The sequence below is a fragment of the Phalaenopsis equestris genome, unplaced genomic scaffold (assembly GCF_001263595.1).
Source record: "Phalaenopsis equestris unplaced genomic scaffold, ASM126359v1 Scaffold000761, whole genome shotgun sequence".
Classification (NCBI taxonomy): domain Eukaryota; kingdom Viridiplantae; phylum Streptophyta; class Magnoliopsida; order Asparagales; family Orchidaceae; genus Phalaenopsis; species Phalaenopsis equestris.
The window spans coordinates 2246456-2259002 of NW_018165201.1; the positions used below are offsets into that span (position 1 = coordinate 2246456).

At 32.4% G+C, this 12547-nt stretch overlaps 1 protein-coding gene across 1 annotated transcript; it reads right to left on the reverse strand.

Moving 5' to 3' along the window:
* Positions 1-9829: 9829 nt before the first annotated feature.
* LOC110030956 (cysteine proteinase inhibitor 5) lies at positions 9830-10508 on the reverse strand. The gene has a single exon (XM_020733958.1). It carries the CDS (start codon positions 10382-10384, stop codon positions 9971-9973), a length of 414 nt encoding a protein of 137 aa, XP_020589617.1. The 5' UTR covers positions 10385-10508; the 3' UTR covers positions 9830-9970.
* Between the last annotated feature and the right edge of the window lie 2039 nt (positions 10509-12547).

Here is a 12547-nt window from a genome sequence, read left to right on the forward strand (position 1 = left end):
GACACCTATGAATCGTCTGAACCTCCAAAATGTGTGAACTAGCGCTTAGGTGTTGGTATGAGGTGCTTATGCACTGGGCAGCAACGTATAAGTGTTGTAGGTTCAAGGCTTCTTTTTCCATTGCTTGGGTCACCATGTTAGGGGATTGGGCATCTAGGTGCCCCTCCATGGCGCCTAAGCATTGGTTGATGGTGCCTATGCGCCTCAGGTGGGCGCTTATTTTCTGGTTTCTTTATTTTTGTAAAAATATGCATTTGCTTTAACATAATTAAAAAAATACAAAAACTATGCAAGTATGCATCTATGATGTACAAAAGGACCAATCATTTATAAGTATAGTAGATAGTTCCTGATCATCATATATATATGAATCAAAATAAAGGAACCACTAAGGCCACACTTGGCAAAATAATTAGCGACCCTATTTGTTTATCAAATTTTGTTGGGAGATTAGGTTTCTTGGTTGGTATCTAGACACTGCTCCCTTATCACATCCAAACTTTTAAAGTCCCATCAACTAGCTCACCAATATTCTACAAAATACATCACAATCTCCTTCCAAAAGTATAAATTTTTTACAAAATAAAATTAAAAATAATATATATAAAATCACATTTCTGATACACAATAAATTTCTCCAAACTTACAAGTTACTTATCCATAAGTAAACTCATATCTAAATCGACTAAACTGAATAATTTAGTAGTTTTCATTTGAAAGATTACTTACACTTCAATAAATTCCAATAAATACTTCTAAACATATGCAAATATCAAAAAAGAATTGGGTTTTCAATAATTCATAATAATTTAACATTTCCTTAATTATTTCTTTCTCTCGAATAAAAATATTAAAACACTCAATTTAGTTTTACTTAAATAAATTCAAGATCCAAAGATAACTAAACTCTAATGAATTATCAATAAAATTCTCCCAATATTTATTAATTTTCTCCCTGTCGGCCGCCAAATATGGGGTTGTTAGTTTTGAAAATATAATAAATATATATATATATATTTTTTTAAAAAAAATATGTGACCGAACCAATCTCATATATTTAATAGCTTAAATAAACGAGCACAACACCGCAAGTGATGAATCTATTCCAAGAAATGGATACATTGTTCGATAGTAAAGCTCGATTAAATAAATTATAGAATATATGACATTTGTGCTGGCTGTGAAATTATTCATGTTAACCAATAAATTCTCCTATTTAATATAAAAGACTAAATAGGATTTATATTAAGCTGGGTTCTAAAGTTTATTATAGAGGCAAGCCCCCATATTTAATTACAACTTAAGTGACCTAAGCCGCTTAAGAATACTCTTGATTCAGATCAGTGGTTTTGCCTTCATGATTTTCTAAGTTTAAGTTTTCAAGATTGGACATTAGAAATTCAAAAGGGAATGGATCAAAAGTGTAGCAGTTATTTTCATAAATCCAAAGGAATGAAAGGTAGGAGATGTCACTGATCCGAGAGAAACTTCGGTGACTTCTCAAGTTATGTTATTTGTTTGGCTTTAACTTTGAGAAGATATTATTTGATGTTTCATCCTGCCAATTTTATTTACTTAGGGCTTACACTTTCATACAAATAACCTGAAAGATATGAGGGTTTATGTCGTAACGAACGACAACCTAGGAGCCTAAGTCAAGTTAGGGCTTAAATTGCACAGCATGACTGTGCAAAAGCCTAAAAGATGAGTTAAGGATTTACGTCGTACTAGATGTACTACATCGAAACCTTATGGCTTGTTGTTTAAGCTAAAAAGTGATTTGTTGATGATGATCTAGCCTGCTCTCCCGAAGATGTTCTTCTGTATATTCTTGTCATGTTGCCCACAGTATTAGCTCCAAGCTTCTTGTTGAAGTGACAGTCTTAAGGTCTATGGTTCAAGAAGTTTTACTATGTGTGTTTTAATGTCAAGTTTTGTTGTTGTTCAAGTATCATGAGGGTTAAAATTGATTAGAGCGACACTGGTTAGGATCCCACGTTCTCTCATTTCGGTTCACTATTTGCTTTTGAATTTACTTAGTATAAACGAGTTATTAAGTTCATTTAAATTGAGGAGATCTCGTTTGCAACCTTGGGTTACCTGATCCGGGGTACTCCCGTAAATTCAAAAGAACGTATTATGTTGTTTTTTTGTTTTTGAAAATGTTGGTTAGTTTTGAAAAAAAATTATCTTAATTTTGAAAATTATTTGTTTTGACTTTTAAAAAGTGTTTCAACCAAACATGTATGATACATTAAAGTAATAATAAATTGCATAAATAAAATGACACTAAATAAATTATAATTGCGTACCTGTCATCTTCTCGCAGCTTCGGCTGAAATATTAGCATTCATAAAGCATAATATACTTACAAGAAATTTAAATAAATTGTAGAGGAGTAAAGCAGAAACATCCAATACAGAAAAGTCAAAAAACAAATGACGGTTTAGGGTTTAGGGTTTTCTGTATTGGATGTTTTTTGACTTTTTTGTATTGGATGAGTGTAAGACATCGGTAAAGTTGAGGGCTCAGAGCTGGATTGTATGCTTCCCAACCTTGAGTAAGAGTTACCAACCCGATCATCTACGAAAGGAAGCTCTAACCTCGATTCAAGTGATTAATCGTGGAAATTTACAAATTTTCATTTGAATTTAATTTTCATGCATACACAATTTTATCATGCAAAAGAGACTTTTGTTTAAAATATTTTGCAGAAAGGTGCAGTCCTTAGGTTAATCAATCTAATCGAGTTAGGACTACAGGCAACCTAAGAATATCGATGACAATCATCTTCTCAAGAGTCGTCGAATAATATCACTGGTTCTTATTCTCTCATTTTATTAAAGATCCTTGAGGTAAGTGATACTATTCTAAAATCCTACATCGTATCTTTCGTTTTAACACACATTAGCATTATCGTCATTGCCCTAGCCACCTAAACCTTAGACTTACACAAGTTTGATGATCCATATGTGGCACAAACAAATATCGACATTCGCTTACAAGGATTTAAATACCTCGGGGAAGACTTAAATCATTGAGCATTGGGTTATTAATGTTGGATAAGTAATTTGGGGTATTTCTATTGATTTGTGTGAATTCTCGGGTCTCAAACCATAACTTGATGGGTCCTTAGGGGTTCGTCTGATTTTCAATGATCGTTTGTGTTTTCAGGACGATTTTCTTCAACAAATCATGGTAGACCCAAGTGTCCTTTACAATATCTGGAATCTCCCAAGGATGTCTAGAGAATTACTCTAAGAAAACATGGAATCTTCTTGATTATTTTAAGTTCATTTTGGCTTTGCTAGAGTGTTAATTTAACCATATGAACTGAATTAATGTCTTTTAAGTTATGTTCAATATATCTTAATTGACCCATAAGTAGGTTAGCAACTATTATTTCTGTTGCTTGAATGGTTGATCGTCCCAAGAGTAAGTTTAACTACTTAAGAAAATTTTACTCTCTCTTAATTGAACTAGAGTCTATAGTGTTTGTGAAAAAATATACTCTTTCTTCTCTAATCCCTTTAAATAGTTTCAAATCGAGTCTAGCTCACTACCAAACTCTTAGATTATTAAGGATAGATTTGTAATTTAAGTGATATTAATCCTTACTAAACGATTCTATCATACTTAACCATTAATCTGGGGCTTCAAATTAGTTAATTTTTGTCTTCATATCTCAAGCCCCTCACTTGAGAATCTTCCATACTTAATCATCTTCCAACCCTCAATAATTGGAGAAATTGCACTTTTACACTTTTTTTAGAAAATAACATGAGTTGGTTCATATCCTTTAACCATTTATGTTTCAGTTATCTTAGAGAGTCAATTATGATCAATATTACCATTTAACCCTTTGGTTTGACCTAAAATTTTATTTGGGTTAAAAATTTCATAATTACCATTTTACGCTTTGGGTCTTTAACTTCATAATTCTTTTAATTCAATCCGAATAACTTTAAATTTTTTTGTCGAATTGCTACTTATTGGTTAATTAAATTATCTGAGAAGAGTTTGTATATATATATATTAAGTTCAAAAATAAGGATTTTTCAATGTAAATCCATTTAATTAATTAAAGCAAATATGTTTAGTTCACATTATTTTCATTTATCTACTAAGCATAGGGGTATATTTATTTTATTTTTAATATTCTTCTACACCAAGATGAATTTTTTTAAGTTATTGTAATTATTTAAATAAAAAATATCCCTGAATTTCCTACTTATCCATATCGGTGTCACGTCAATCTCCTCTTTTCCGAAGCCTATGTTGTTTTGCATCTAACATGTCTAAGTTTTTTTTTTCTTGGACGTGTTCGAACGACACACATAAAGATCATCGAAGTTTGGATATTAGACATGTAAATCCATAAAAAATTATGACGCATGCACGTGAATATAAAACTTTAGATAGTGAATATGTAAGTTCATAAAAAAAGACTGAGTAACACGCATGTAAATAACAAAGTTTGGGTGTTAGACACGAATATATAAAAGCTTAGATAGTAGACATGTAAATCCGAGAAAAATTCTATATGCATGAAGTGAAGTAAGTGGTTAGAATATAATTATTAATGATGTGAATGGTAAACACCTAAAATTTACATTATTTAGGTAGTAAACGTGCCAACATCCATGATTTGAGTGGTAGATGTGCAAATTCATGGGAACGAGGTGGTATGACGGCAATATGTGAAATGTAAATACGTAACAGTAACAATTAATGGTCTGTTTGGGACAGTTTATTTGGTATGATAGCGTTTTGAAAACGCACTTGGACTGTTTGAGTAAACTGTGTTTTGACAGCTTATGCATTTTGAAACGCTGAAAACAACATTTTCATATCGCACTTATCTAGGTGCGGTGGCAGCTTTCTGACAGTGGTCTGACTTTTCCAAAAAAATAAAAATTTAAACAGATTATTTTAATTAGCTTATCAACCGATTATTCAATAAGTTGTAATTGCCCCAAACAGACTATAAGTGGCATGCGTGTAACCACAAAAGTGTAGGAATTAGACATGGAAGTACAAAGGATTAATGGCATATATGTAAATTTTCCCCTTTTTTTTAAAACAAGGTTAGGGCTTAGGCGTATAATGATATGAGAATAAGGTGGTGAAAATGTAAATATATGAGAAAAGGTGGTAAGAATGTAAATCTTTTTTTTTTTTTTTTTTTTTTTTTTTAAAAATGTTTTACTAATACATAGAAGTTGGGTGGTTTGTAAGTAAGATTTTCATGTATGCGAATACGTAGAAAATGGGTGGTATGAAAGTAAATTTATTAGCATGCAAATAGGTAGGCATTGGATGGTATGTATGTAAAATTTTTTTTATAAATAAATAAGAATTGTGTGGCATCGATGTAAAATTCCCCCTTTTCTTTTTGTTTTGCTGTAAATAAAAAGCATTGAATGGTATGTATGTAAATTTTAATTTCTTTTATTTGTGCAAATACGATAAATTGAGTGGTATATATGCGATAAATTGAGTGGTATAGAGTGGTATATATGTAAATCCTTCTTTTTTTGTGCAAATATAAAGTAATTGGGTGGTGTGTATGTAAAGTTTCCATTTTTTTTTTTTTGGAAGGGAAGATGGGAGAGGCTTGACTGACCGTGGCTGGTGGCTGGCCGCTGGAAGAGTTAGTCAGAGAGAAGCTCGCCGGAGGGGGTTTGCCGAGGGGGAAGCAAAACAAAGGAGAGAAACAAGGGCTGCTGTGGTATGTAGAGAAGAGAGAGATAGAGAAAGAGATAGAGAGAGAGAGGGAGAGATTTTTTTTTTATCATACAACCTAGATAGAGAGAGTATGTGTGTGAGATAAGAGAGGCGTGAGGGGATAAGCTCATGCGTGACTTTTAATAAAGATGTATTTGCGAGTTTTTTTGTTTGAACACTTCTTCGAGATGGAATGAACGCTCTCCTAATCAAAATCGACATTCCGAGCTCACTCGTGTTGTCTGTTTCATCATTCAAGGTCGTTCAGACAGCCCTATCGATGATCAGGTCAAAAATACGTAAAATTTAATTTTCGTTGAAATTTTTTCCTGTATAGGCTTATCCTCAAGTTTCTTCTCAAATATAATAATTTTTCTATTTTGGCATCTTAATCTTTTATTTTTTTCCCATTTTATTTGTTTTAATTTTTTTTTCTTTTTACAGAAAATTAAGTATATATTTTTTATACATTTTTTAATGTTTAATCCGCTCTAAGTTTATAAAACTTAATTACATTTTTCAAATGTATTCAAAGAAATATCATAATTTATTTAATAATTAAGTTTTAGGTAGTGTTTGAATTAAGAATCATGGGCTAAAGTATCTATGATTAATTAACTATATCTAAAGTCTCTCTTTGTTTAAACCTTTTCATGTTAAATTACAATTAAATTAGCTTAGAAACTAATTATTGAATGACTATTTGTTTTACTTTGTAAGTTTTTATATGAATAGAAATTTTGGGCATCTTAATATGATTTACTACTACATGACACCATCCTAAGTTTGGTTGTACAATTTACTTTAGACAATTTAATATAGCTCTATCTCTCATTTCCTCATTGAGATTTGGGGAAGGCTGAAGTTTTATAGAAATAAAGTAATGTCTAGCTTTAAACTCAACATTCAAGATGGAGGCTAGAAACATGTTCTTCTTTTCACCACGAATCTTCAAAACACCACAATCAGTTGTCATCTAGGTCAGAACTAGAAGGCATAAAACTAGAATAAAATTTCTTTACAATATCAGGTGGATCAATGAGTGAATTGATTTTTGTGGAATAAAAATTGACCTTTTACCCTCTCACAAATACATTTCCCCCTCATACTCTTTCAGATTAACTTGAAATTATCTTATAACTAGAATTATCGCCATTCTAGTTTCTAAAATAATCTCTCATTCTCTCTTCATGGTCGCGCCTTTTACCTTACCACTAGGTTGAATAAACCCTCTCTCTAAAATGAACCTTTTTTTATACCAAAAAGTCATTATATCTTTCTTCAGCTTCTATACTAACAAACTTATTGGCATGAAATAAAGTTCTCTTCCACCACCCATAGTTTTAGGTTTCATGAAGCAAAAGATGTAGGATATATAGATATGAAAATGGGATAGGGGAATGAAGAAGTTGAAAAAAAAATTAAAAATATGGAAGAAAAATGAATAAAAAAGATGAGGTGATCTCACCTATACACTAGGAAACCCAAATACTTCTTTCTTCTTCTCTTTTTTCTCCTTTTTCCTCTTTACTTCTTATCTTCCTTCTCCTTCTTCTCCTTCTTCTCCTTCTTGTATTCGATTGCTAGGGAGGGAATGGATTAGATAAATGAGAGGACAAGGTGGCACGACATCTAAGCGTTGAAGGGGCAATGCATAGGCACCAAAATAGATCCAGGAAATAGGTAGTGTAGGCTCATATGCACTAAGGTCCAACGTTGGAGCGCTATTTGCTCGGGTAGCAAATGCATAGTCTCTCCAAAGTAGTGTTGGGGCTCCAACCAAAGACACGTCGTAATTCAACCAAATTTATAATTGAATATACTAAAATATTATAATTGTTTAATATTTTACTTTAAAATATTTGTAATACCAACAATAACTCAAAAACTTTTTTAGTTTCATTCCTTTATGAAATGGTATATTTAAATATTTATGTTGTTTTATTGCCCTTGTCAGTGGAGTTAATGAGCCAATGTATTGGAAATCGAAAATTATAGACTTAATTCTAAATGTTTACCAATTAGCATATTAAATTTTGTTTTATTTTTTTAGTGAAAAGAATGAAGTCCAAGATCATATTCTAAGAGCACTCGTATTTCTAAAGCTTTTCAAAGAGCAAATGAAAATGTTCCCCTAAGGACGTTGCAATTGTGCCTTCAAATTTAGATCCTTTGTTTAACACTCTAGGTAAAAACTCTTGATAATAAGTCAGAGCTGTTGGCCTTTTTAGTTGATCACGTTGTCTAACTTACCTTTGTTTATAGATTTGACTTTTATTTGATTGATTTTCTTATTCATTGGCGGCTGAGCAAATGTTTAAGAAGATAATGAATAGATTTTATTATGTTTGGACCCCTTTCTAATATTGTAATTTTTCTTTTGATCTTTTCCTTCTATTTTCTTCTTAAGAAGAAAGTCACCTTAGTGAGAATCCTAGTTCTATTTTTCTCTTATGTATAGTGAAACTCATGAGTAAATCTTATATTGGCATATGTTGTTAGAGAGCTTTTGTTGAATGAATTGAGCATATAAGTATATCTTTTGAATGTCATGTTTTAGCAGTGTGATTAATATCAGGTTTTAATAGCTTGGATGTGCTTTATGCCATTATTTTTCTTATATGGGTGATCACTTAATTGAATCGTTTTATCTTCATCTTCTTATCTTTTTTATATTGCCACCCCACTCTCTAAGGATATCTCTTCTATTGTCACCAAGCTTGTTCATAGCAACTCAAAGACTCTTATCCATAAGGCTGAGCAAGTCCACCATATATCTGACATCCATTTCGACTCCTCCATCATCTGAGTACTAAACATCTCATTTCAGCTATTCCATCAAACAATTTGTGCGCTATAATTGGTACTTGAAATCAATAAGGTGAGATTGTGAAAGCAATTGTTTGTTTGGAAATTGTTGCTTCCGTGTGGACACCACACGGTTCAAATGGTCAATTATCGGGCGTCATGTCATATGTCATCATACACCTCATCGACAAATGACATGACACCCGGTGGTTGGTCGTCCGAAAATGCGGACGAAATATTTTCTCGCTCTCTTGCTTTTCTTTATTTTCCTTTTGAAACATTGAATTAAAAAAAAGGGTAAAATAAGTTCATAGGTTGAGGATGATCATTGATTCTTCTAAATTTTGCAGCGATAACATTTTACCTGTGCTAAGAAACACAAGTAAAATTTTGTATTTTTGTAAATAAAAAATACATAATCAAATATATTTTTAAATTTTAAATTTTTAAAAACATAAAAATTATATGACAATTTGCACTTATTAGCGCTGTAATTTCACATTTTTTTTAAATTATTGCTTAAAACTAATTTTTAAGTCAAGCTTTTATTTTAATTTTTTTTTCTATTTTTAGATTTAATAATTTCTATTATGTGTTTTATTATTTTTCAGAATTTTTTTTAGTTGTTTAAAATGAAATCAAGTGTCCATGAGTTACTCAATATTGATTTTGAGATCAAACTCATGTGCCACGAATAACTAACGAAAAAGAAAGGCTAGATCAATATCAACCACAATGGAGTCTACAGGAAAAGATGTTGGAGCTTGAAAATCTTTCAGGGACTATTTCTTACATACTATTATTGGAATTTCTCAAGCCATCATGAAGCTAAATTTTCATGAAATATAACTTTGAAATCAAAACGATTAACAAAGCTTCAAATGATCCAAAACTTCCAAGTTAATAATTGGTTGAACGATGATATGAGTTATCACATAAGTAATTTTCTAGAAATTTATGATTTCATCAAATTCAATGGAGTTTCAAATGATGTAAATTGCCTTTGACTGTCTATATATATATTAAGTAGTATTTTTAAAAAAATTAATTGACTACAAGACTACAAAGATTTATAATCAATTAAAATATTGATTAAGAAAATAGAATAAAAAATATTAAATTAGATTTAAATGATGTTATAATTGCTCGAACCTTTATTGTCATGATTAGTGTTGTTAAAATGACTCTTTGTTCGTGTACAACTCATGTTCAGCTCATTAAACAAATGAACCGAACACGAACACATTTTTTGAGCTCGAAATATAAACGATCCGAACACGAGCCCGTTTACATGTCATGAAAGATCAAAAGTACCACCTTTCTTATTTATTATTACAAAACCGTTAACAGCTCCATCCTCCAAGAACTCACAGCACAACTCAAACACTCCATCTCCCTCACCAAACCACATAAAAAAAAAACAGAACTGAAAACCCTAATCAGTCGATGGACTGAAATACACAAGCTCGCGGTCCCCATTCCGGAGCCAGGCGCGAACGACAACCACCGCGTCGAAGAAACGCCGATCGCCTGTACGGGCATCAACGGCGGCGACTCGAATCCGGTACTTGATGCCAGAAACCACCTGTCTGGCGGCGCTCACCACTCCGGAGAAGACGATAGGGTTTTCCGCACTGCCGCGGAACACGTGATTGTATTCATTTACAGAGTAGCGGCCGAGATCTCGAATCTCTCTATTAGATTCAGCGTCGGGAATCTCCGTCCAAGACCCTACCTTTCTTCCTCGATCGAGGCCGGAATTGAAGCGGTGGGTCGCCGCCGCGGGGGAGGGGGAGGCTGAGAGGAGGAGGAGGAGGGGGAGGATTAGAAGGAGAGAGGAGGAAGCCATGGATGATTGATGGAGGTTGGAAGGGGGTTAGGGTTTATCGGGTTTAAATTGGGGAGGTGCGGGGGTCGATAGGGACAATCAGCTTCGCGCCGCGACGGTTATCTACTCGGGAGTGTGCGCGTAGGGTTTTATTTGTTTTGTGTAATAAATAATTATGGAAATGCCACTTGGCCTCCTGCGAAACTAGAATAGGCATGCAATGCAAAATTAAGGATTTTGTATTTCTAAGTGCATAAGATTTTGGGATATTTTCATGCATATCACAATTTTTATGGAGGTACATATTTAACATCTAAACAATTGTATTTGCATACATATCTATCCCGTGTGCCCCAGTCTGTTGGTTGACATCCTTGGTATAAGACTTCTCAGGTTAACACGCATTTTTTGTCCGGGCACCCGACGTACCTCTACGTGCGGTGCAGGTTATTCCTGAGTTATTTTCAGGTTATTTCTGAGTTATTTTCAATAATCTCGAAATAACCCAAGAATAAAGACCGCAGGTTATTTCGGGATTATTGAAAATAACTCAGAAATAACCTGAAAATAACTCAGAAACACCCTACGCAGCACATAGAGCTATGTCAAGAGTCCGCACAGAAAATTTTTTTGCTAGCATGAGACTTGTATAGTAGCCTCTACCCATTTCTATAGAAGATTTACCACAATTCTTATGTATTTTGGTATCTCACTTAAACTTCAATTCATATTGTGTGTTTGTGTGTGTGATGAGAAAGATTTTGGTGATGTAGATGTAAAAGAAGTCATGTTAAGGTATTAGATATGTAAATACAAGAATTGTGTGGGATCGTATGCATGTAAATGTCCCAAACTTTTATTTAGTAAATAATATGTTTACATATTCGCAATTAAATTAATAAAAAATATTTTTTTTTCTGAATTTTAATATTTTTGAATGAAAATTTGATAAATAGAAGGGGAGATTGCTTGCCCTAAAAAGGTTAATGTTTTATTAGCTCTAATTAAAAAAATAATATATTGATGTAGCATAACATGAATGTTATAATACAAGATTACATGAGATGTTAAGCTATCTCTTTTTCATTGCCAAAACATTAAAAAATTTGTAGAACATGTGTGAAGTAGTGTAACAATACTCACTTGTAAATAAAAAAAATTAAATTTTAAAATAAAAAAATATTTTAAAAACTAATTATGAATAAATAGTATAACATATACAAATTAAGTAAATTGTATAAATAAAAAAATAAGTTCATGTTTTTAAAAATATACTAAAATATTTTCTTAAAATTATTTTAAAAAAGATACATACTTGAATATGTTTGAATGGTTTATCATTTCTACTATTAAAAACCTAAGCTCTTTAGTTGGGACTTAGGTATTGGATGAATGCCTTCAAACTATTGTTAGTCTAAAAAAGAATAGATATTTGTGATTGTACTTGCTTACGAGAACTTATATGAATGTTGTTGTATGCATTTAGATGTGTTTGTATGTGTGTGAGAAAATGTATGTGTATGTAATAATTTGTACATGACACAACTGATGGTCGTGTACGGATATACTATATTTGCTAATGACAAATAAATCGGTGGCATGCTAAAACTTCCATAATGAGAAAATAATAAACATGTGTTAAGATGCATGTGTGGTAATAACAACATTGGCGAGAATGTGCACAAAAGGATTACGATCTTGCATATTCAAAGTTTTACATGAAGTTGTGTGAGTACAACAATGACAATTCGTAGCTTTTATGTGTGCAAAGGAGTTGTGTGCATGTCTAATTGGTGGTGTGCCCAAGCTAGCCTATATGCATGTAATAACAATGAACCTTAGTATGGAAAGGATGGATGCATGAGTAGGTCCATAAAAGGTATGCATATAATGGAGGCATGCAAACAACATGCGAATATAAGGATTTTTAAAGGGAAAAATTTTCTATCTGGACTCCGGTTGTTGCTCTACAAGCGGACTACCAGTAATATACCGCCATGTGTGTTATATCGGGCCCACCTAAAAAAATATTAAAGTGAAATCGCGGACTCCGCAATAACCCCAAAATAACCTTGAAATATCCTGTGCAGTTTTATTTTTGGGTTATTGAAGTGGAACCGCAAATGTTATTTCTGGGTTATTTTGAGGTTATTGAAGTGGAATATATGGTTTTCTCTTCAATAA

Bases quoted from the DNA above. Each gene is read 5' to 3' on its own strand.
- LOC110030956 (XM_020733958.1), bottom strand. From the start codon at position 10,384: ATGGCTTCCTCCTCTCTCCTTCTAATCCTCCCCCTCCTCCTCCTCCTC.